General features: G+C 45.8%; 1 protein-coding gene across 4 annotated transcripts; it reads left to right on the top strand.

Moving 5' to 3' along the window:
• The first annotated feature begins 565 nt into the window (after positions 1 to 565).
• On the top strand, positions 566 to 23,132 carry ZDHHC1 (zDHHC palmitoyltransferase 1). 4 transcript variants are annotated; one of them, XM_074839834.1, is made up of 11 exons: positions 566 to 687; positions 3,083 to 3,301; positions 5,697 to 5,872; positions 6,503 to 6,604; positions 7,447 to 7,571; positions 7,911 to 8,069; positions 11,520 to 11,632; positions 17,722 to 17,807; positions 18,405 to 18,498; positions 19,499 to 19,607; positions 19,949 to 23,132. In XM_074839834.1, the coding sequence occupies exons 2-11, from the start codon at positions 3,083 to 3,085 to the stop codon at positions 20,482 to 20,484; spliced, it is 1,719 nt and encodes a 572-aa protein (XP_074695935.1). In that variant the 5' UTR covers positions 566 to 687; the 3' UTR covers positions 20,485 to 23,132. The 4 variants fall into 4 exon arrangements, with proteins under 4 accessions (XP_074695935.1, XP_074695936.1, XP_074695938.1 ...); XM_074839835.1 differs by having other exon boundaries at positions 602 to 814; XM_074839837.1 differs by lacking the exon at positions 566 to 687 and adding an exon at positions 5,301 to 5,417 and having other exon boundaries at positions 3,223 to 3,332; positions 5,746 to 5,872.
• Positions 23,133 to 25,465: the final 2,333 nt, after the last annotated feature.

Genomic DNA, 25,465 nt, shown 5'->3' with positions numbered 1-25,465 from the left:
CAAGGTGCGGCCTCACCAGTGCCGAGTACAGGGGCAAGATCCCTTCCCTGTCCCTGCTGGCCATTCTATTTCTGACACAAGCCAGGATGCCATTGGCCTTCTTGGCCACCTGGGCACACTGCTGGCTCCTGTTCAGCCGGCTGTCAGTCAACCCCCCCAGGTCCCTCTCTGACTGGCAGCTTGCCACCTCCCTTAGCAATGAAAGGCCAGGACAGAGGGACGGTGCGGGTCTTTCCAATCCAAATTACCCAGTGCCACCAGTTATAAAGCCCTTAGCTTGTAAAATCCCTGCCTCCACCTCAAACCATGCGAGGAGGCAGAAGGGTTTGTCCTCGGGTGGGGGGGGAGGGGGGAAAGGCTTCCTCTCAGAAAGCTGGTGCAGTAGCCAGGTTTCCCCCGGGTGTGGGACCCTCGCTGGGCCCAGCGAGGGCCCCACACCCGGGCCCATGTGGGCTGAGGCCTCGCTCCTTCTTCTCCCGCTCCGCAGAGCGGCCGGCTGGCTCCCGGCGCTTTTTGTCCCCTGCGCCCCGCCGTAGCCCCGTCCGTTGCCATGGCGACGGGCCCAGCGGCCTGAGCCCGCTGGAGGCGCCGGGAGCCGCCGCGCTGCGGCCTCAGCTCGGGGCCCCGTTACCCGCCCGGGCATGAGGCGGGTACGGGGCCGCTCTCAACCGCCTCTGCGGGGAGAAGGTGAGGAACGGGCGGTGGCGGAGCCGCGGGAGGGGTCTGCACGGGCCTCCCCAGAGCGGCTGCCCGGGACCCCGTTGGCCCGGCCCGGCCCCCGGTGCTCCCTCCCGCGGGCCGGACATCCGAAGGGGTGAGCCTGATAACTCCCGGCTGATTTATAGTTAAGTAGTATAGTTAACCTGCGTCAACTCAGTTACCTCCTCTCTGTCTATGGCTTACTCTGAGTAAGCCCTGACGGTGATTTTGTGCCCTGTTTTTTATATTCGGTGTTTTCTGTAGCTGGGTAGAAAGGAGTGCCGGGTGTACCCACAGCACAGGGAAGAGGAGATGCTGTATACTTAAGTCTCTTCACATATAGCTTTATTTTTCATCAGTCTTGGCGGATAATCGGTGTGTCAGCTGCAAGAGAAGCCATCGAGTTGTAAGGGAAAGGCAAGGGAACTTCACTTCTGAAATGGGACAGATGAAACGTTACAGGCGACTTTCTTCCTTCTGGTGAGGCTGTTACCAGACAACACTGCTGTGGGATGATGCTGTGGGCCTTAGCGATAGCTCAGCCAGGAGGTAGCTTAACGCTAGCTTTCACCACGTAAAAATTTCTGTTGAGTCGTACTGAAGTTTTTGACATTAACATAATGTTAAAACCATCTGGTGTTATAAAACAGCACAATCTTGCAGCAAAACAGGGATTCCAGGGTCTGGGCAGGCCTGGCTCCCCTGGCCAGGGTCTGATTAGGAGAAAGGAGAAACCTGGGAATTTCTTCAAATAATCTGAGTGGTTTTCATAACAGGTAGCTCAGAGTGATGTGCAAGCAACCTAATGCGAAAAGCATCACATGATTAGTAACTGTTGCTTGTTGTTGATGAGCCAGTTGCCATGTAGCAATTTAATGCAGGCAGATACTGCTAATTTCTTCAAAGGCTGAAATTAGGATTTATTTTTTTTCCAGCCTGCTTGTTGGTAAGACTGTGCCAATGAGCATAAATGACATTCTTTTGTATTCTTACCTACTACTTCTCTACCAGTTAACCACAAAAGACATTTCCAGCCCTTTGCCTGGGACTGAGGCAGGACCATTGGTGTACCAAGATCTGAATCACTCTGCTCGCTCTTTCAGCATGTTGGCATGCTTGCTGTCTTCCAGCCCTTTGGCATTTTTCTGGTATTGGTAGTGTTATCAAAAATACTGCAAGTGAGCTAGAGACCTCCTCCTTTCAGCACACTCATGTGCAAGTTAATCAGACTAATTGAAGTTGCTTATCCCTGTTAGATGTTAATTTAACATCCTCGTTAGTTACTAAGGAACAGTGAGCATGGTGCAGAGATACCTCGAGTCAGCTCAGGTCCAGCAGAGCTTTTTAGTGCTGCTTTTGTAGTGCTACCCCTGACCTGCTGCCGGTATTGTACTCCCTAGTATCTGTTGCACCCGAGTTTTCCATGAAGCAGAGCAGCTCTGTTGTTAAAGCTCATCCTGGGTCCGTAGCAAGCAAAAAGCAACAATTAATAATCCAACACGGATTGAAAAAAGAAGAAATTGCTTCTGAGCTCATAGCTGTGCAAACAGGAATCGTAAACATCAGGAACTTTCCATGTTATGGTTCGTAACTTATCTTTGCAGTTAAATCTTGCTTTCTCCTGCCAGGAGTCCAGACGTTGTAGGACAGCTGAATAATCAAGCTGCTTCCTGCATGGATGGCCTGCATATGTAACTTTCTGTTCTGTTCTTCTAGGAACAGTCTGCTTTATACTTGTGTTGTAGAGTAACTCCCGCTTCTCTTCCCTTTTTTGTCATTGAAGTTCACTTTTTCAATTTCTAGTCTTTCCACTTCCTTTGTTGCTGACAAAGGAGTCTCTGTTTTCTTGGATGCTGTGTAGTGCTAAATTGCGGTTCCAGACCACGTGCTCCAGTGGGGCCACCCGCTCTCACTACACTTCTCTGCACTAACTGGAAGGAAAACATGGCATATCTGAGACAGGTGAAAGCATTTGTTCTGCAGTCATCCATAACAGTGTTCTGACATGAACACATCCCCCGACCAGAGCATATACTCCCATCTCCGGACTGCCACCAAAATACCCTTTTTGCTCTTTTTACTCAACTGAAGTCTAGATCCATTTAAAGACTGGCAAAACCTGCAAGTTTCCCATAGCTGAAAGTTTGGGACATTGTTGTTTCACGCAGACATCAACACTTGCTTTTAGAGCGTGCAATTGTTTTTTTCCTTTTGTCACTATGAATGATAAATCCCCTTTGCAGAGAGAAGTCTCTCCTCAGATGTGTTGTCATTTTAGTCTCTCCAACTTCCTATCCACCTTGGAGCATATCTCCAGGACCGTGGCTCAGTCACAATATTTTTGTATCACATGTTTTTTGTTTTCCACTTTTGATTTCTGTAGATGAATATCTGCAATAAACCTCCTAATAAGACAGCTCCAGAGAATTTGGGCGAAGCTGTTCCTGAGGTGCAGGTCCAACGCGCTCGAAGGAATGGCTGGAGCTGGCCTCTGCACCTTTTCCAGATTACTGCCTGGTTGCTGTACCTCTTCTTTGCGCTGGTTGGCTTTGGAATCCTGGTTCCTCTCCTGCCCCGCCACTGGCTGCCCGCTGGCTATATCGTATCCTTTGGTCAAGAGGAGAACATGGACTGTAATAAACTGTTATTGGGATTTTTTAAAAATAGTTGTTAGGTAGCATAGAAAGCATAGGAGAAAGCAGCTGAGCCAGAATCTTTTTCTGAACTATAACCACAATCTTGATCTTCTCCTGCCTATAAAAACCAGTTATTTTGAATCCTCTCTGCCCTTCAACTTTAGGTAGGTCACTAATGTTCTGCTTGTCTTCATCTCCCTCTGTTAAGGTTATTATCTTTGCCTCCGAGTCTCTTCTGCTGTCTACTTCTGCCTATGTGTCTCCTTTGCTTTATATTATTCTTCTACAAGTGTGCTGCAGGATTTGAGGGGAGTCGTACTAAAAAAGCCCCTCCTGAAACATCCTTGCTGCGATGGGCAGCCATGCCTCCCTGTGCTGACTGACTGAGTCCTGGAAGGCAGCTTTATATGTTTATGATTATATGGTGTGGTTGCTTGTGATAGCTGGCCACTGATCTTCTCCCAGGGCCCTCCCCTGTCCTCTGTAGAAAATCTGTGAGTGAAAGACAAGGTGGTGTAGTGTGAACCTCAGAGGAGAACTCTATCGTGGGACAGTCTTGAGCAGCAGTTTAATACACGTCTAATTATCCTGTAAATGTGGGCAGTATCAGAAGATGAGGTGCTTATACTGTGAAGGCATCTTGTCTTGTGTGCTGCCCAGCAAAGCCTAACTCAGTCCAGCCCAATGTGTTTTCCACCTCCTGTCCCCAACCCACCTCCCTAGAGCTGTGTGAGCTTGCTGCTACTGGAAGGAGAGGGACCAGAGATGGGATGTGCTGGGGATCAATCCCAGTGCTCCCAGTGCCACCTTGTACTGTCACCTGAGCCCAGGGAAGGAACTTCCTCAAGGCCAGGTCCTGGCTCCTGGTGGACTAGATTGTCTGGGGAGTGACAGACTGGAAGGGGGTATCCTGAGATACAATTTAGTATTTAACAATCTGGTGAGGGTTTATAATTTGTCAGCAAGTGTTTGCTTTTGTCATCTCTCTGGTGACATCTTCCTGGTGAAAATAAAATGGACTAAGTGGTTCAGTGCCACTTACTGCGTTCTTAGCAGAACCAGATAACCAAGAAATATTATAGAGAGAATCTTGGGAAAAGTTCTGAAGAGATGGGATATGCACTTACATCATTTATACATCTGACTTATGTATGTCCTTGGAGCCTTTGATATGTTTGGGATGCTTTTGCTTGTCATTGTTTTCGTTACACCTGGGTGATTTAGGCATTAGTATCATTAGCTCACAGTGGTCTTGCATCTACTTATCTTACCCAAATCCTTGGTATTATCACAGTTCAAACCTTGTGAATTTGTCTACCAAATATCTTCATAACTCAATCTAAAGTCACTCTAATTCAGCAGATTAATGTATCCCAAAGTTTTACCACCAGTTAATAAAGCACTAATGTCTCTTTTGTGTCAAAGGCAAATCCCTTCCTGTTCTGCTACACCAGTCATGAGAGCTTCAGTCAGCTAGACCTCTCAAAGACCTCTTTTTTTTCCTTACTACGCTGCCCTGTTTTCCAAAGGCCTTAGTATGATCAATGACGTGCACATCTGTGTGTATAACAGATAAACTGGAAGGTGAATTTTTGCACGCAGGCTCATTCAGTTGCAGTATATTGAGAAGCAAACTTGCAAGTGCAGTGCTACTCCAGGCACACAGGGTTGCTGCTTTGTATTTATATATTCTTACATATTAGTATATTGTTTCCAAATATCAGCAGTTACTTCAGGTGTCTGATCAGAAGTACTGCTAAAGTGTATTTGCTACTGTGTTTACAAGTAAGAATCCAAACAGATAATATTTCAAGAAACAATGATAAATCCTGGATACTGTCTGTCTGTACGTTGTGGAGGAGCCTTCTTTAAATGGGTGATCCTCTTCATTGGGATTCTGACTAAGGAAAGCAAGGTGATGAGTACTAATTCCTTGATGTGACTTTTTTTTTTCTCTCTTGGAAGTTTGGTCTTGTGAAGGGGCGTGTGCACAGCCTTAACTGACTGTTCCTTTCCAAGGAGTCTGTATGGACTAAGAAATGTGGACCTATGTCAACAGTCTGCACGTGGGGTCAGATTCTGGTAAGTCAAGGTAATTTTTAAAAACTCCTGTGGTAGGAAGGACATTTCTGTGAGGCAGTATGTAGTAAGAAGAGTTGTTCCTGGAGATTTAGTTATCTTGTTCCAGAGGATATTTATTACAGCGCAAATTCTCCGTTAATAAAGCTCAGATTAATGTGCTGCAATTAATATAGTGATTTCTAATTCTAAGCCATATATTTCTCACCTGTAGGCTTTGTCTATTAAGGATAAAAATATATGCATTAAATCACTCATACAATCCTTAACTGTGTACTTCAGTGTCCAGGAGTGTGTTTTATCTACCATTTAGTTGTTCATCTTACTGCAGTCTCCATTGATCCTGCGGATGCAAATGTGCGAGAAAAAAACTATCTAGGGCCTCTGGCCACCTTCAATCGTAATCAACATGCACATGTCATTGAAAACCATCATTGCCATGTCTGTGATGTAGATGTGTAAGTATCTCCTCTTTTCTCTCTACTACTGTGTCTTCTTCACCGTTACACTTCACCGTTAGTCTTTAATGTTAGGCTATAAGGTTGACGTTGAGCCTGAAGCTCTGTAGTGCAAGTTAAACTTCATCCTGTGGCAGGGTTCAGTTAGTTGGGTAGGTGCCTGCTGTCAAATGTGTGCGTGGTTCTGCGTTGTGTTTAACTGCTCCTGTGTTGTGTGGAGAGGACTGTACTGTTCCGTGTTACCTGGATGTTGGTGTTTGACCTAACGACGTGTAGCTTGTGCGTGTGTGCCTGTATCTGGCTAGATGCTAATGAGGTAGCAGGAAATGCTTGGAGGGCAGACATTAAGATCCAGCTTTGTAGAACTGCTGAAGAGTTTCAAATAAGAAATCAGTGATCTCCAAATTAGAAATAATGCAGTGTATTGAAAGGCAAACCTTGCAGTGGTTGGGACTGTGGTGTAACGATCGCCGATATGGCTGATATGTTTGGGTGTTGAAGTATTCCTGATGTAGAAGGTTTTCTCACTCTTACCAGGATCTCTACTGCTGTGTCCCCTGGATTTGTGTCACTGGGAAGTCATGGTAATGAGCTGGTGCTGCCATGCTAACGCCACCCTTTCTTTGGCAGGGGTGCCAAGTCAAAGCACTGTGGAACTTGCAACAAGTGTGTGTGTGGCTTTGATCACCACTGCAAATGGCTCAACAACTGTGTGGGAGAGAGGAATTACTGGTAAGAGCCTGGCATTGTGACAGGAGCGCAACACTGCATCAGTAATGTCGCCCCTTCTCCTCCCAAGGTTCTCCTGCGTCTCAGTCCAGTCTGTACTCAGACACACAGAACCACTTTTCTTTTAGACCCTGGCTGAATAAAATCAGTCATGATGAAACTAGATGGAAAATGCAAGCGTGATTATGACATTCAAATAATCAGGGATAAAACTCCTACGCTTAGAATTTTGTAGCTGAACATCTACGAGTAAAAACAGAGAACATAATCTTATTATTTGGTATTAGGAAAAGCTTATGGGATGTTAATTGTGTGTCCTTAATGCTTCTGTGAGCTGGAGTGGGAATAGAACTGTGATCCTGCTGTTCCTGTCTCTGAAACAACCTGCATCCAGATTGCATGCTTTCCCTACGAGACTTGCCAACTGGCAAGAATTACAGCAGCATATAGGTATACCTCTAATCTGTGCCAGGTTTAAGATAAAGTATAAGGAGGGTATCACTGATTATTGCTTCTCAGTTTACTTTCCTGCATGAAAACCACATGGAAAGCAAAGAGTTGTTACTGTTGGGGGCCATGTTACAGTGCCTCCAGATTTTGTGCGGGGAGCTCTTTGTCTGTCCTAGATATACTTGACTGTTTTGTAACCATAGTTGCTCTAAAGGGTCACATTTTAGTCAGGGTGACAAATCAAAAGTAAGACTGTTAACCAGTATCGTAAGTGTAAGAAAACGTCACAGTAATTTGGGATAGCTGTCTGTATCTCTGTCTTTATTAGAGGTCAGGATTTTGAATTTGTTGTGTAATGTTATTGAAGACACTCAGACTTCTCACCTTCTTGGCAGGCTCTTTTTGAATAGCGTGCTGTCTGCCATTCTGGGTCTTGGGCTTCTGCTGCTCGTCGCTTGCTACGTCTTTGTGGAGTTCTTCATTGACCCCACGATGCTTCGCTCCGACCAGCACTTCGATGGTACTAGCAGTGCTTCAGTTGAGCATCCTGTGAATCAGCCAGCGTATCTCGATATGGGGTTGGATTCTGTCGGCTCTCCCGCTGAGGAGGAGCTCGGTTCCTTACTCCTTTAATTTCATATTTCTGCAAGGGTATCTCTGCTCAGCTGGACGGAATGTCTTTTCTTACAGAGCTAGCTGCTCTTCCTAAAGACCTTGCAGACACAAGATTTCTTAGGCCTCCAGTGCATAATGGGTCTGCAGCTACTTTTAAGTTAGCAATATTTCCAGCTGTAGAGCTTAGTTAGAGATATTTAATACCTGGACAATCTACTTACCTCCAACTCTTTTTGTTTTACAGCTCTAGAGAACCACACAGACCGCTGGTTTGTGTTTCTTCCTGCAGCTCCTGTTGAGACTCGGGCATCTGCCATTTTGGTCACGGCTGGGATTTTTATTCTTCTGAGCCTACTGACCGTGATCCTGCTAGGCCACCTCTTGACCTTTCACATCTATCTTAGTAGGTATTATGTTCCTGTCACCTGCATCCCCATTTCATTTTTGCTTAGCTTCTTCTACTCCTTCTGCATTCCCTGTGTGTTCACCCGTGTCACAAATGGACACACATTGTGCAAGATTGCCATTGAAAAGGTAGAAAACTTGGATTTAACATTATACTTCTGATTTTCCCCCAGTACCAGATAGGCTTATCACTGCATGTGCAATATGGGGCTTACGTTGGGCCTGTGCATTCATGTGTCTAAGCTGTTATCCTGGAACTTAAAGCGTGTGGGAGAGTGGTAGAGAGGCCAGGTGGGATGAACTGATTAATTCCAGCTCAATGCCAGCAATGGCACATTCAGACTGGCTCCTCATACAGGCTTTTGTGAGTCTCTTCACTGTGCCTTCCAGTACTTCTGTTGTGTGAGAGAGCCTGTTTCTTTGTTACCCCATAGAAATGTGCATGATACTGAGCTAAATTTCTAACAGGAGGCCTGACGTCCAGGTTAAGGTCCCTTTATGGAAGTTGTACCGTATCTGCACAAAAAGACTTGTGGAATTCAGAGGAGGAGGTTTTCAGAAAGGCTCCTACTTGTTGCTCAGTCAAGAAGGGATATTTATGTTTGTTTGTGTACAGATGGGCATCAAAAACCTTTTTTCAGCCATCGTTTAAAACAGAGCCAATGCTATTTGGCTGCCTGACGTAAATCATGATGAGAAAAGATCTTACACTTGCAGTAGTCAGTGGTGCCAAAACTAGGGAAGAAGGGATGTGGTGGAAGAGGAATGAGGATGGCGGTTACAGAGGATCCTTGGATGGATTTTTTAGTTGTCACTTAACAGCGATGCAGATGCCAACACAAACTAGGTCAGCACAGACCAGTGCAGCTCCAGAAGCAAAATAGTTGCACTGCTGAAGTGTAGCACTTTATGGGTGAGTGTTCCTTAGCTGGCGTTAACGTTACGGTCAGTGAGGTCATTGACGGTTGTTTTCCTTTTACAGCCTCTTTGAGTTTACCTTAAATTTGGTCACGCTGCAATTTTGCTTTCTTGGTGGAACCAAAAGTTGGTTTTGCTGGGTTAATGGTGATGCCTGGAGATTTCAACGGTCGATCTAGCACTGTAGAATGACTGAAAGCATAACAAAGCTGGGGCTGCTCCAAGAGTTCTTTTGGATGAAAAAGAAAGAATTGTATGGTTTAGTACTGAGCGGTGTTTATCCCGTCTTTGTGTACGACTTCCACAAGAGGGTGCTCCCTCCTTGGGATAAAGACATGCTTTCTCTTGTCAGACAGAAACATGCATGTGTCACACTAGTTCTGCTCAGGGTTCGGGGGATTTTTTTGTTGGTTGTCTTGGGGTGAATTTTTTTTCCTCTTTCAGAATAAATTTTGAGCCAAATTATCTTTTATTTCCGACCCAATTTTAAATCTTTGACTGACATGGAAACAGAATTTAATTATTGTTAATTTTTGTTAACATTTTATTACATTAAAATCTGCTACCCTATTGAAACTGGTTCCAGCTGTGCAGAAGTGTGGTGTGTAAGTCCTTGCTTAAAAGGAGCAATGTTACCATATTGAAGCCTATACATATGAGATGCAACTTGCAACTGGGATTCAGGGGGATAGACAGAGTATGTCTGGTTTAAATTTCTCTTATTTCACAGCTGTAATTGTCAGTAGTCTCATCTGAATGCTTTAAGATAGTCAGTGTTGGAATGAACTGCCTAACCTCTTTTGGGACTAGTTTACCAATTAAAATGTAATTACTATTCATGAGTATTTCTTCATAAAACTTTTTTCTTTAAAATAATTAAATTGCAGAAAGAAAATAGCATCCCTGGGAGTGTTATTGACTTTAAGCTTCACATAAAAAAACCTGGCTTAAATCAGGTATGACTATGAAAATTTTAGAATCTGGTTTTGTTACAAGCACAGTGAAATTTTCAGAATTACTGCCCTGATTTTAATTACTCACTGCTGTCACTCAAAAGGAATGAAGTAGGTTATTCTCAAAATAGTAGCTCCATGTATTCAAAATTATCAGTCTTGATCGAGACTCAGTTCTAGAGGCATTCAGTGAAGCACAGCACTTCATAAATTTGGAGGGAGGATATTTTTTTTTTCTTCAATACTGGGAGGCCAATAGTAAGCAGAATAAAAAGGAAAAAATAGTAGAGAATATAGGAAAGGAATATAGGAAAGCATATGGGCTCTCCACAGGCTGTGATTATATATTGCACAGTGTATGCTGCAGTGTGATCTGGCCAGACAAATGCAGTATTTTTTAACTAAATAGCTCAATTAAAATATTTTAAAAGTTACACTGTTAAGTATTCAGAAACCAACAAACTCTAAATGAGAAATGATTCATAGGCCTTTGCTTATGAAGCAGTGTTCTGTTTCTCAAATAAAGCCCACGGTACCGTTCTAGGAGCATTTGCCAGCACCCTGCACTGTCCCCGTTAAGTGCATTCACCAATCACTTGGCTGCAGACTCGTATTCATTTTTATGCTCTGTCTTCCTGGCCAAATGGATCTTGAATTCTTATTTCTTCATAAGGTCATTGCTTTAGCAGAAGGGGCACCTTCTCTGCTCTCTCCCACTTCCTTGTGAAGTAATCCTGTGTTTAGGGCATGGTTTTGAGAGGTAGTATTTTACTCATACAAATGTCTTCAGGCAGAGGAAGGACTTTAGTCTGGATGTTCCACATCCTAGGCATCTGCTTTCACTACTATGAGTCTGTAAATAGGAAGAATGACTACCAGGCTGTGCACTAATAACCTTCAGCATCCATTTCTGGGTTTTGTGCTCGAAAAATACCTACCGTAACAGGATCACTGTGGGAAGAATGTCTGAGTTTTGGATCCTCGTAACGTTTTGGGTCTCATGAAGAAACCAAGCTGCTCAGAAATGTCACATTGCTTTTGGTCATTCGTGGGAGCAGATGTGTTTGTGTGGGGGACCTTATGAGCACATGCACTCAGGCACATGTAAACTCTGGGCACATCTGTTTGGCACGAGGCAAGCTGTGCATTTGATGCTCACTGTTTTGGACATTAAGTGTCTCAATCTCTTCTACAGGACACACTAACCTGCTGATTTTCTTTTCTCCGTTTAGCATCACATACCTTCTGACTACTCACTGAGCTTTCTGTACAATACAGATCCTACCCTTACTGGGTATGAATAATGGATTTGCTCTGAAATGAGCTGAACAAATTACTGCAGTATAGAAGGCTGTGCCATGTATGACTTTAGAAGAGTAGTAGGACTAAGAAAAAGTGTTGTGACGATGACAATAAAGGATATAGTAAGATGTACAGTGCAAAGGTACTTTTGGCTCAGAGTATCAGTCTTTTCATGTTTATAGTTACTATCTGATTGTATAGTTATTGAGACTGTTTGTGTAAGTGTAATCAGGGAGTGGCCTTTCCTGCACTGACGGCTCTTTCTTTCCTCCCAGTGTGGAACAAATTGACTACGTATGAGTACATCCTGCAGCAGCGTCCCCAGCAAGAGGCGAAAGAGGTAGACAAGCAACTGGAGTCTTGTCCCTCTCAAGTGAGACCCAGTCAGGTACTTGTACTTTCAGTCCATTTCTCAAAACCAGCCTTGCTTATCCTCACTGTAAAGTTTGCTTCACTTTTGTGAGCTCCAGATTTAAAGGCAATTGCTAAAGATAAGACTTTAGAGGTACTTTGGTGGAGTTGAGTAGGATGTGAGAGAGCATAAGGCCTGTAATTTGATGAACGCTTTAGGCATAAGCAAGTACTGCTTTCAAAGGAACCAATCCCACCTACTCTCTTCCTCCACCACTTGTTTTGGGCCCTGCACTGTCTATTCTCCTCTGCCAGCACATCTGTTTGTTACAGTCATGCAGTGAACAGGGTGGGGGAACTCATCTGGGTAAGAATACTAAAAAAAATAGTTGAACTCGTGTTTAGCTGGCCCAGCTCCCTCCCATTTGGTTCACCAAGCAGTCACATAAATGCCTGTGTCAGCACGGACGAGGATGACTGAAGAGTGGGAAGGGTTCTGTCCCTGGAAGGGACAGGACCATCTGTTTCAGGGGCAGTGCACGTCTGACTGGTTTATGTGAGTGGTATCGCAGGTCCTGACTAAAAGTGAGACAGGCTCTAAGGCTGGAGAAGCTGGGGCTGATCATCAAGCAGCTAATCACACCAAATAGTTTAAGCATCTTGAAAAGGAAAAGGACACCAATCATGTTCAGAAATGACCCAGATATCTGCTTTTCTTTGAATTGAGTCTACATAGTGATAAGGGTCCTTGTGATTACTGTGACGTTGAGCTGTATCTCTGTAAAAAGAGCTCTACAAGCTCTTTAAGGCTTGTTACACTCTGCAGTGGCATATGTATTCCGCTGTGAATTGAGAGGTTCAGTGTAATTTATTTTGCTGCAAGGCAGCTCTATCTCTGGAGTTACTCAAAATTTGACTGGACAAATTCTATACTGGCTTTAACAGGGGGTTGGATTAGAAACTTCCAGACATTTTTCCCACTCTAAATTATTGTGCGATTCTGCGATCCCATGCAACTTTTAGTTTTATGCAAGTAAGTTACCTACTATACAAGCAGCTTTATATTTCATTAGAAATTAATTAAATCCAAGCTTTGTCCAGGTATTCTGTGTAGAGGTACTGGGATCTCTCTGGACTCATTCAGTTTTTCCCTATCAAAGCAAAGGGGAAAGTGAGCTAATTCCGTTCTGTATAATATGGAGACCCCAGCTTTTCATATACATTTTTTTACTGTCTTGGAAAAGTTGAACTTTCAGTTTAAACAGAGGTTTCCATAACAACAAAAATATTTGGCACTTTGTGTCATAGAGCTTTGCTTACTGTGAAAATTAAAACAATAATAAAGCATTAACTCTAATCATTTCCTAGTTACTGAATTCTGGTTGATACTGAAAATGTATTTGAGCAGGGGTGGACTCTGTGTGTGTGCACATTCGGGATGTAGCCATTCAGTGATGTTCTCCTGTCTGTGCTGGTGCTTATCTAGATACGTGTGAATACGGTTAATTTGAAGCAGCAAGCCTGCAAGAAGCAGGGTGAAAAGGAGTTCTGTGTTTCAGTTCCGTCTGCAGTTAGTACCTTGGGGAACAAGAAAGACTGGATGATGCCGAGTAACATTGTCAAGAAAAATGTTAACCCACCAGATTTTCCTTGTTTCTTACATAGCAACCAGAGATAAACACAAACAAATAGATTGGAGTAGGAGTACACCAAGTGACTTGCCTTTTGTAAGCTCTGTTGACTACAGCCTTCTTTAGCTTGAACACAGAAATCCTTTGTAATGGATCCAAGATGTTGCAAGCATAAAATGGGAATCATCCTCTTCCCACTTTTGTCTTAAGTGTTCATTCAGTATAGGGAATAAGAAGAAACATGCATTTCGCCTTTAATCCTTGTTTTTGAGCCTTATTCAAGCTTGGGTGTTGGTTTTGGCTTCACTTTTCCATGTTTGTCTGTGCTTAAGTCTTTGGCTATGTTCAGGTTAAAGAGTTCTTGTTCAGGTTAAAGGATTCTTGTTCAGGTTAAAGGATTCTTATGTGCTTGTAAAATCCTTCTCAGGACATGCACAAAGTAAAAGCCCTAATTTTGCACACTTTGGATGTCACAAAAAATGCAACACAATTGGACATATACAGCCTTTGCCTCTGTTACTATATCCGAAGTGGCATGTGCAAGTAACAGTTTTTTTCTGTAGGCGGTTGCATAGCAGTCCAAAGAAATATAAACTAAACCAAAAACGATGCTTTATTCCATAACTGCATTCATACCAGGGAGCTGGCTTTCATACTGAGGCCAGCTGGGATGTGATATTTTTGTCACGTTCCTGAAGCTTTGAACTTGCTTTGATTCAGGTTGATGAGGTTTGATTTTAAATAATAAACATGGATTTTACTCAGCTTCCCTCACATTTCAATATTGCTTCTCTCTTCCAATGTCTGGTTAAAATGAACCTAGTCTTCACTCTCAGCCTCAATATGTGCAACAGACCCACTTTCCCTGGGACAAGAACCATTTTTTCCTGTCCAATTCTGCTTCCCTTCCAGCCAGGCAATGTTTTAGGGCACTTGCTGTCACCGAAGTGGATGCTAAGAGCTGCTGCAGCAGGCAACAGAGCTGAATTCACCCCACAGTTGTAACCATGAATCTTTTGAATTCAAAATGGTGGCGAGGAAAATGAAAGCATGCGACATACAAGAAAAACATAACGTATTTTCTGTTTCTTGTGTGAATCCTGTATGGCTAATACACACTGTTTTTCAAAAAAGAAATGTGATATATTGCTCATGTGCCTCAGGTATAGCTGAATTCAAAGTAATGCTATCCTGAACTTTAAAATTGCATACTTTCATAAACATAAGACTCAGTGAATAAGCCTCCAAAATCCAGGTGTCTGCATTACAGAAAAGGGCTCCCAGTTTTCCCTCAAAAGGACACACTTAAGATGGTCAGAGTACCAAGTGATGCAGGGTATGAGTGACAGTACCAGTGACACAGCTGGTATTCAGCCTCTAGAGGAGGTCTGAGCATGCCCAGGATTTGCAAGGTGGCAATGAACTTGGGTGGGCTGCCGATTGAGCAGTCTGTTTTCAGCAAGAGTAAGAGCTGAATCCTAACAACCCAATGCAAAGGATGGCTTTGTCTTGCTGTGGCAGTTGAACGATGCTGGCTGTCCTGCTGACGGCTGTGGGCGTGGAGGGAGGCTGGGACTTTGTGCTGTGGTTGTAGTTTTTGTCACACTGAGAGAACATTGTATTTTCTATTGATTGAGACTTCTTTCATTTGTTTTTGCTAGTCAGCTCTAATAGTTTACTTTCTTTCATGTAGCTGCTTTGGTTATACATAATTTATAGAAGGCTGAAATGAACAAAATGGGTTTTAAAAAGCTCTTTCATTCCCTGCTTGGAAAGAAGTTGTTCATGTTATTCTCAAGATGTATCATTTATTAATCTCCTTTGCCATGCCAGTCCTGCAGTCCTGTGTGCATGCTGTGGACATTGAATCCTGATCGTTTTCAGTTACTCCGAATCACAGTTTCACAATTACTCCACGCAGTCTTACCAGGATGTCTCCTGCTGCAGCTCATTTCAGCAACGGCGTGCTTTCCTCTGAAAGGACCTATTGCCTGTATGCTTACAGTGACACGAATTTGTCACTGGTCTCCTTCATTTGTGACTCAGGTGCATGAGGCTTGAATGTACATGTTAAGAATTTGGTCCCCAAGGAGATGTGAGGAAACATTTACGTACATTTGCTGTTCAGCCGATGATGAGCAATGATCTGACTTGAGTTACAAGTTCTAGTTGAAATATATGTGGTCAATTTCTGCAGGTTATTAGTCCTGCACTTGAATAAACCCTGCCTATAATAGCTCCAAATAGCATAATTCTCAGATCAGAAAGTTCTAATGTTTAGGATTGCTAAACCAATTCCCTTCAAATTTTATGTTACCACCTATAAACCAGCTACAAATTCCTCTCCGCCTCTTTTTTTCCTTTACAAGACCAACGAAACCTAGAGCATGTTGCAAAATGCAACAGTTCTGAAGTCTTTCCAGTTTGGCACTCTCTTATCTAACAATCACACGAGTTCTGAGACTCTGGACGTTGATGCCAAGATGTTCAAAAACAGCTAGTAATTTTGGAAGTATCTCTTCTGGTGTGTAGAGAAGGCTGGCCGAAGTTGATCAGGCCAGTGTGCTGGCTGTGACACCGGCCAGTTGTGGATGCTGAGAGAACAGGAGCTGTACTCCCCAGTACCCTCTCCCAGCACTTGGTGATATGTGTCAGGGCCTTCTGGAGAAAAAAATTTTGCATAGCTTTGTATTTACTGGTTTCTCACACAAAGTTTTCTCATTTCTTCTTGAATCCATGTAACATTTAGCAGAGATGGCAGAGAGTGCTACAGCTTATTTCCATGCTGTGTCACAAATGAAGCCTTTCTTCTGTTTCTTTTGAAACTGCTACCTGATTTTTTTCATTTGATGCTCCCTAAATGTTGTGTTAGAGGGATGGTAAACAATTATTCCCCATTTGCTTTGTCCACTCATACCTGCCCTGAGTATTTCCTCTCCTGACTGAAGAGCCCTGGCCCATTGCACTCTTTCTTGTACAGAAGCTGCTCCATGCCTTTCATTGGTCCTGTCACTCTTCTCTGTACCTTTTTCCAGGTTTTCTGTGGGGAAGATGCTGGAACACTATAGAGAATCCAGTGTCCAGGCTGCTGCTGAATTTGCTGAATTTATTCAGTAATACGAAACTATTTTCTCTTTTCTCTTTTTTTCTTTTTTTCCCCTTCCCTTTTCATTCCTATCATCTGAAATGATTTCTTGGCTGCCACTGAACGTGCAGCTCCATGAATTCTTTTCTAGTTCAGAGACCATTGCTTTGTATGAGAAGTTTACGCTACTTTTCCCATGTGCATCACTTTACATCTTTACATCTAGCAGTATTGATTTTTGTGTGCCTTTTTATCACCCCGTAATTCAATATTGCAAGAATCTTCTGCAAGTCTTTGCGGTTGGCTTTCATTTTTATTGCCTTACATGAGGGATTATCATCACCAGACTTCATCTCACTGTTCTGCTCTTTTGTCGATTGTTTATGAATTTGTTGAAGTGCAGAGGCCCTGGGTCTCTCAGGAACCTATTTGTGGGATGTCCAACTTTGACTTCATTGTCCCAAGTTTGCTGTTCAGACGAATAGGTCTTCCTGAGCTTGTTTAAGGTTTTTTGGAAGCTAATACCTATTGCATTTAAAATCTCTCTGTCTTTACCACCTGAAAGTTGCCTTAAAATGTATATGTGTCTTTATAGTCACTGCACACTAAAATGTTTAAGAGGAAGTTGTCTTGGTAATTATTCAAGTTTAAGAGCAGCTGAAAAGTAGTGTCAAGGTTCTCCTGAGTGGGGTTTATCCTTTTTGACAACAGGGCTTCATACCCTGCATCACATCTGACCATCTTAAGTGTGTCCTTTTGAGGGAAAACTGGGAGCCCTTTTCTGTAATGCAGACACCTGGATTTTGGAGGCTTATTCACTGAGTCTTATGTTTATGAAAGTATGCAATTTTAAAGTTCAGGATAGCATTACTTTGAATTCAGCTATACCTGAGGCACATGAGCAATCTATCACATTTCTTTTTTGAAAAACAGCGTGTATTAGCCATACAGGATTCACACAAGAAACAGAAAATACATTATGTTTTTCTTGTATGTCGCATGCTTTCATTTTCCTCACCACCATTTTGAATTCAAAAGGTTTTTACATTCACTGCTTAGCTCCTATGATTGAACTGTATAACTGATGAGCGCTTTGAGTGGTATTTTGAATGTGGTCCTAAGAAATGATTAAGCTAGTCTCCATAAGTGTTCTCTGATTTGATTTTGAGTCACGTGAAATACTGGCTGGACTAAATGAATGAATCAGGGACTTCTAATTGTCTCAATCTTGGTTTTCCATCTTCCTAAGCAGCAGACTCCTGCTGAGTTTTGGCTGTGCTAGCTGTAAGGACAGAAAATATCTGGCATGTGGCTGAAGAAGGAGGAAGAAGACATCTCTGTAGTGAAAATCCCTCTTGTCTACTCTGTGTCCATACTGGTCTGAAAATGTTAATTTTTTTATTTTTTCAGGAAGCAGAAGTTTTTTCAGGTAACCCTGGCTATACAGACCCTGGTATTCAAGTAGAGGAATTCTCAACAGTAACTTCAGGAAAAGGGTGAGTAAAGTTGTAGATAGCAGTCTCCCAGCAGCATGTATGGTGAATGGGAAATTGTCATCAAAGTCACTGATGGACCCTCAGACAAAAGTACTTAGATGGATAGGGACCACCAATGTTTTGACCAAGGCATGGTGAAACCTTGGAGTTTCAGGAGGGTAAATGACTGCAGGAGTACTTGCCTCCCCTCCCCTGGGAAAATATCTTTCCTAGAATACTCTGTTTAGGCTGTTTCATATTAAAATTACTGCCTGATTTGTCCTGTAATTCCTGTACTGAGCTCATTATATGATTTCAGTTTGTCAAAACGTGAATCACAACAGCAAAGTTTATAACACAGGCAAGCATTCATGGGAAAACAGCATCCTTGTCTCTTAATTAATCCTTGCCTATTAATGTATGTTCCTGGGGAAGGGAGAGGAAATCCTTCATATTTTACACAGTTGTGCAGGTAAAGGTACCCTGCAAGTTTTTCTGGAAATGCTGTGCAAGGCAGGAGATGCTTTGGTCAGGCTGGTGTCTACGTGCAAGCAAAGTGGGCATCAGAGTTAAGTCGTGTCTAAGAGAAGGATCTTGTATATCTGCCGTGTGTTTTAGCTTTTCAAAGCTCTATGTCCGCAATGACGAAGCTGACCCCGAGCAGAGCTCCTCTCCTGACCTCCCATCTCTTCACTTTGCAGTCCCTTCTCAGGTAAGCAGGAGATCTCTGCTGCTGACAGTTCACCACGGTGCGTGAGCGCACGCTCACTCTAGTGCAGACTCTGCTCACCCCCTTCCTGTCCTCGGTGCGTACCTGCAGGTATGGCTGTGCCCTGCAGTTGCTGCGTCCACGTGACTCGTGTCTCAGCTCACACATGCCATCAGATATATTCTGCAGTTCCCTCGTGAGCTCACGGCTCGGCTGTAACACAGCTGCAGTACAATGTCTTGCTGCTCCAGTGCCGCTCAGTGACTGTATCTATACTAGTCTGTTGATGTAACAGGCTGTGCATGTTTCTGTCGAGCAAAATCCATCAGTTTATACATTCAGGTATGGATGCTAAAACATCTGCCCAGGGAAAGTTGGTGTGTGTGGATATGAAGCTTGAGTGTATGAAACAGCTGTCCAGTCAAGTTTTCTGTGCTCTTGATATTCATGCATATCCACATTATATATATATATATTATATATATTATATATTTCATATACCCAGATACTCTCCCACCCTGCTCAAATGGCAGGTGGTAGTGCTCTCCCCCTTTTCTCCAAGCTTATTAATCAAAGTTCTTACCATCCAGATGATAAGAAAAATTCCTTTTCAACTATACTTGTATTTTGGACAAGGGCTGTCTCTTGGGAAGTCCTGTGTTATGTGACTTTTGGTCCCCTCTTCTAGTTTGGCTCTACAAATGGATTTGTCTGCCAGTGTTTCATACATCCTGCAGCTGTATGAGACAACAGCTTAAAGGTACCTACACCCAGAGGATCACTGTATGCAGATAATTGTGTGCATTAAATACCTGTTCTTTATCATTGCATTATAGTAACTCACTCTTAAATTGTAGAATATTCTTGGTCTTTGGTCATACCCAATGCTCATTATTAAAAACAGGAGGAATTAAAAAGAGGTAGCAATTAAAAAAACCTGTCTGTCTCATTACTTTGGGCTGATGAAGTGACTTCCCTTCTCTTGGGCCACTTGCTTTCACAGCAACAGAAAAAAAGAAGAAAGAAGACACATAAAGCTTCTTCCTCAGCAATGGAGAGCGGGTCTAAACCACACGCTAGACCTTGGCCCTCTTTCCCAGACCCCCAGTCAGGTGAGAGTGCACCAGTGTCTGCTTCTGGACTGCAGTTCTGGTTGCTGGCACACAGAAATGAAGTGTGTCGTGAAAACCCAGCAGTGACAGAAAATTAACTTGCCTAAGAAGGGAAAATGAGTTCTTGGAGATACTCTAAAATGATCAGAATTAGGTACACTGCTGAGCGTAGAATTCTGTACATTTTCAATTCTAATTTTGCATAAATAAATGTATGATTTTCTTTAACAGTAGTGGATCAGCCATATCAGAGTTCCTGGGCTTGTTGATGTCTTTGTGGGGCTGAGGGATCTGTCCCTCTCTCTCCTTAAGCTTTCTTCTCCCTTTCTTTCCATCTGTAGAGTTCCCAGCCACGGCTGCTGCCACCTCATCTTCCCACAGCCTTCGCCTCTCAGTGCCAGCTTTTCCTCTGAGAGCTGCTGTGCCCCCCGGCAGCATTGGCCTCATCCAGGCAGTGGGACCCCCAGCTGACTATCACTCAGAGTCCGCCGAGTCCATGGATGAGATTCCTGTCGCTCAGACTCGCCTTGGGAGCATGGCCCTTCGTGGGCTTCCTAAGAATAACTCGAGCAACTCTCAACACTATCCCTTGTCCACATACAATCCCAGAGATGACAGGAAGAAGAATCTGTATTCTGGGCACAAGGTAAAAAGGAAAAGCTGCCAGAAAGACAGATGTGTGGAACGAGACCTGGAACTTTTTTCTAAGATTCCTGCTGTGTTTGTAAGTAAGAGCAGCGGAGAACCTCATGTCTCTCAGCCCCAGCCCAGGGAGAGCACGTCCGAGCCACACCACAGAAAATGCACCAGCAAGCAGCACGTGGGCAGACACGATCCATGCTTTAAGGACATAAGGACAAACACCACAGTGGCCTAGTGATCAGCTTTCCAAAGCCATAGCCTCTGGGGACAAGGCAAGAGGTTCTCTTTCTATTTGTATGTTGTGACTCCAGTGGCTTGGCTTTTTCCCTGGAGGTAGCAGTGTCCCTTTACCTGATGCTGTCCATCGTCCAGCAGATCTAGCTGAGAGGCAGTAAAAACCCTGCTGCATCATTGTTTCTGCCTCTTGCTAAGCCAGGAGTGCCCCTGCGCCCAGTTCCACTCTCCTTGTCAAGGAGGAACAGTTTTCCCTGATAGGGATGTGTCCAGGGCCGCCGCTGGTTAAGGACTGCAGTGTTAGGACTCCGTAGAGTGCTGAGGGGACTCATCCCTGTGCTGTGTGCTTGCTGTCAGACGGCAGTGAGACATTCCTTGCCACCCAACCAAAGGGAGGTGGCAATAAGTGGCAAACCTGAGGTAGGCAAGTTGCTAGAGAGCACTCGAGTGCTTTGCATAGGAAGGGGCTGTACCCTCCTGGGCCCCTGCACACCAGTACTGCGGTAACTTTCTGGGAGAGCCTGTGGGGAAGAACAAGGCTGCGTCTCTGGTGTTCCCTGCACACTGAAAACTAAATTTCCCATCTGCCTACACCCTGTCAGTTTTTGAATCATGCCCAGGGGCTTCAGCAGGTGGTCAGGGAGTAACCTCAGGATTGCCCTGTCCTTGTACAGCTTCCCACTGTGCACCCTCAAGCCAAGTCCACCACCAGCCTGTGCTCTGTAAGGCAGCGTAGTTTGACCTGCTCCTCCTTCCCAGCAGCCTGGGGTGCCCCCAGCGCAACTTTCCCATCAGGAGCGCTGGGATACAGCACGTCCTGAAACCTTTCCGTTCCCTGGGTTGCCAGATCCACATTAGTCCACAGCACAGTCTCCTGAGCGCAGAAAAATCCTGCAGCAGACACTGGGACACGTAGCCAGTGCCTCGAGTCACAGCACCCTGCGCTGGTGGTGAGAGGCAGAGAGCTGTCTGGGCCGCCGTGCTGCAGCGCCTCGCCTTTCCCTGCCCTCTTGGCTGTTCCAAATTCCTGGCTGAGCGCTGAGGCCGGGGCTGCCAGCCAGCCCAGATCTGCCTAGCAGCCAGCTAACCTCAGAGCCCGGGATAGGAGCCACACACACGTCCTGACAGGCCTTGCCACCGACGTGGACATCCCTGACACCATTTGTCACTTGGCAGTCACGGCACCTGCGCAGCCGCTGCCTCCCCGGCGTGGCCGGTGCCCTGAGCGGCAGCACCTGGCTTGGCCCCTCGCACCATTTTGGGACAGGCCCCTGATGCTGCACGCTGCTGGTGTGCACCAGCAGAGGAGAGGAAGCCTGGGAAGTCTTTATCACCCTACCAAATGTTTTGATGTATAGAAACCAGAACCAACCCTTTCTCCAGACTATGATGGGTGCAGGTTAGGGAAGGACAAGACAAAGCGGGGTACTATGTGGGTTGAGCTAAGCTGTTCCTAACCTTACCTAGCTCAGACTGGGAGCGTTCATCAGGAATGGTTCAGGACAGGACAGGACAAATGCCCTCTGGGCATGGCCAGCGTGGGGCAGGCAGGCTGGACTCCCGGGTTTGATGTGCACGCTTCTCAGCCTGGCTGTTGCCCATCATCCCAGCACTCACACCGGCTTCTGCGCTGCTCTGAGGTCCACACAAAGTCCACTTCCCCTGGAGCTTTAGGCCCAGACAGATTTCCTTCTGGAGAGCTCACCTCAGCAGAGAGGCAGGAGGGTGGCTGCTGTATGTTGAAAGCCTCAGCCCATTCCAGGAGCACCCCTGAGTGCCAACAGCTGGCCCAGCTCCCTCAGCAAACACCCCAGCACCGTCACCTGGCCAGCACCACGCTGTGTGCGGCTCATACAGTGGACATTTCAAGTAGCTCTTGACTTCAGGGAGAAGACAAAGTGCTGTGGCTGCTCCTGAAAACACATGATCCTTGCAGAGATGAAGCTGGAGCCCTCCCTTTGCTGAAGGGTTCATGGGGTAAGTGTGGCTCAGAGCCAGGACCATCCAGGCCAAGCCCTCCCTGGGACAGTCCTTGGGAAATTCTGACAAGGCAGGGTAGATACAATCACTGACCCTGGGCTTCTTTAAAGGGCTCTCTTACCATCCTTCTCTGTTGTCTGATTTTCGACTCCTGATGGAGCTGGAATGAGGAGCCTTGACTCTTCATCAAATTACGTGAGCCATTGATCTGCAAAAGTGAAGTCTCCCGTGGAAGTCATTGTCTCAATTTGCAGGAAGGGTTGGCCTGTGGTCACACTCCTTGCAGCTTCCCTTGCTGCTGTGGCCAGTGGTACCCGCTGGCAGTGTGACCCTTTGGAAAAGGGTCCAGCCCTTGTGGGCCAGCAGACGTGGCACCGCTTGTCTGCAGAGACCAGGGCATCTGCTCACTGATGGATCCCACTTAGACAAAGTCCGTCCAGTTGTTTTTCCTCATGTCTGCTGTCATCTGAGGAGACTACACCCTGCAGTCATGCTGGGCTCGGGGTTTTCAGTGGCCAGCTGTGCCTCCACCAAGCAGCCATTGGTAAATTCTCTCCAGCCCCTCGTGTGTTTTCTTACCCTTTGTCCATACAGAACCAGTCCCAAAGTCATGTATGGAGCTCTTTAGTAGCTCTGTCCACAATAAAATTTTCTACGCCCTTTGCTAAATAGTTTTCTTTTTTTTTTTGCAGTCATTAATTTATCTGCCCAGTTACAGAATCACAGAATCATCTCAGTTGGAAAAGCCCTTGAAGCTCCTCCAGCCCCACCATGAACCTCACCCTGACCGTTCCCAACTCCACCAGATCCCTCAGCGCTGGGTCAACCCGACTCTTCAACCCCTCCAGGGATGGGGACTCCCCCCCTGCCCTGGGCAGCCCATTCCAACGCCCAACAACCCCTTCTGCAAAGAAATCCTTCCTAAGAGCCAGTCTGACCCTGCCCTGAGGCCATTGCCCCTTGTTGATGGTCCCTCCACTTTTCCCTGCACCTCTGGTGTCCCAGCTGGGCTTAGCACCTTAATGTGTGTGGGGGTGACAGCAGTCCCGTCTCCGCAGGAGGATGTTAGGTGGGAGTGCCTCCCCTGAGGGCTGGAGGGGGAACTGCCTTCTCCCAGAGGTGTGTAACTTAGTGGGTTTTGGTGCTGCAGCGGGGTGAGCACACAGGGAGGAGGCCAGTCGGGCTGCGCACCGTGCTGCAGGAAGGCTGCTGTGCCCTCTGGGGTGAGCAGAGCAAGGTTTCCTGGTCTCAGATATCCAGGGAGAGAAAGGTCTGGCATGTCCTGAGGTGGCAGGTTCTGAGCACAAGCTGGGAAGGAAGGGGATGTCCTACAGTTTACTGGGACATGACCCTGTCCAGGAGCACAGGGCTCACCCTCAGGTTCAGCATTTAGTTGTCCTCCCCTTCCCAGGCTGTGCTCACGTGCCCGTTGTCCTACTGAGAACGGCCTGTAAGCCCCAAATTCCCCTGCCATGCACACAGACACCTGCCTGAGAAGGGTTTCTGTCCCCAGAGTCCCCAACAACCGGTGCAGAGCCCCACATGCTGCCGGGCTGTGCTAGTTCTGTCCTGCCCTGCAGCCTTCTCCACAAGGAGCAGGAGCCCATATTTTTTTTTGGAGGCCAACAGGATGCCCTGGGGACCCTGATTTGGGAGTTTCTCTGGGTAGGGGAGACAGCCTTCTGCTGCCTTCAGCTGAGACACGGAACATTTCCTCCACTACATCAAGTGCTGGAAGAGGCAGAATAAATCCAGGCTGCAAAAGATGCGATGCCTTGTCCGTGTGTTGGGGCAGCTGGGCGGAGAGCCGGGCCCCAGCAGGACGGGCTCCCAGCGCTGCCAGCGTTGGTCTCTGATCTCCTGAACCTCACGGGCAGCAGGCAGGATTGTGTGCACCACGTGGTGTTGTGATTTTGGCTGGGTTTTACGTTTTCACATTAAAGGACTGTTGAAGATGCATATTGGGTACCCAAGAGTGCAAATGGTGAGACGGAGATGGTTTTAGCTCCTGGGAGAACTGCTCTCTGCCCCAGAGCAGTTCCCAGCAAGGATGAACCTTCTCAAGTGCAGTTCAGTATCTCAGCTGAGCTGCTGCATGCTGGGAGTGCCCTCAGGACCCTGACTTTGGGTGCTGTGTGGGATCCCACAAAGCTGTGGAAGTGTTCCACGGCAGACACCTGGTACCCTTCCAGAATGGTCACAGCAGGGGCAGGCACAGCCTGGACCTTCTCCTTCCTCACCTTGTTTCTGTCCTTTTGGGATCCTAATGCTGATACCCTGCGGGTTCAGGTGCCGAGGGCATTTCTGCTGCCAGGGATGAAGAAGGTCTGTAGCAGCCCTGTGGTGGCAAACAAAAGGAAGGAGTCACATTAGGGTACTGCTGCAGAGGCCAGCGTGTGGGCAGAGCGGTCCTGGCCCCGACACCAGAGGACTGCAGTGACCATGAGCTAAGCCCTTGCTACAGCCCAAGACCATCAGAGCTGGGTTGAGGTGACAGTAGGAGTCCCGATGCCTTCAGCTCCCCATTGCTGCAGAAACATTGAGGCCTGGCACCCCCCCATAAAAGGTTTTTGCCAGGGCATGAACTCTGCCATCAGCAGGAGGCAGTGCCCTGGACTGGCCACTTCCATCATGAGATGCTGTGGCTTTTTATTAGGAACAAGCAATGCAGTTGCAGGATGGTGACAGCTTTTCAGAGTCCTCTAAAATCGTAAATCACAGTCCCTGGCCACTCACCAGCAGCTGTGCCAGGCCCTGCAGTGCCTGCTGTAAGCCTCTCAGCCTTGGCGTGGGATGTAGGCCCTGCTTGCTTTCATCTTTGGGCCTGACTCAAGTTTCTTTTTTCTCTGAAGTCAAGGGGACCTTCCTTTGGGAAATGATTTTTTGTGAGTCTGTTCCTGGGCTCAGCTTTTGGCACATCCTGAGAGCATCTCAAGGGGCTGCCTTGAATTGCAGGGGAGGGAAAGGAAGCTCCTGCCAGAAGACAAAGCTTTTTTTCCCCC

This window comes from Strix aluco, chromosome 14 (assembly GCF_031877795.1).
Source record: "Strix aluco isolate bStrAlu1 chromosome 14, bStrAlu1.hap1, whole genome shotgun sequence".
NCBI classification, from domain to species: domain Eukaryota; kingdom Metazoa; phylum Chordata; class Aves; order Strigiformes; family Strigidae; genus Strix; species Strix aluco.
This window is presented reverse-complemented; position numbering and strand designations above follow the sequence as displayed.

What these genes read in the sequence shown, in the direction of transcription:
- ZDHHC1 (XM_074839834.1), top strand. Translation starts at nt 3,083, where the DNA reads ATGAATATCTGCAATAAACCTCCTAATAAGACAGCTCCAGAGAATTTG. An exon ending in ACAGTAACTTCAGGAAAAGG is followed by an intron (nt 17,808 to 18,404) that starts GTGAGTAAAGTT and finishes CGTGTGTTTTAG; the next exon opens with CTTTTCAAAGCTCTATGTCC. An exon ending in ACTTTGCAGTCCCTTCTCAG is followed by an intron (nt 18,499 to 19,498) that starts GTAAGCAGGAGA and finishes TTGCTTTCACAG; the next exon opens with CAACAGAAAAAAAGAAGAAA.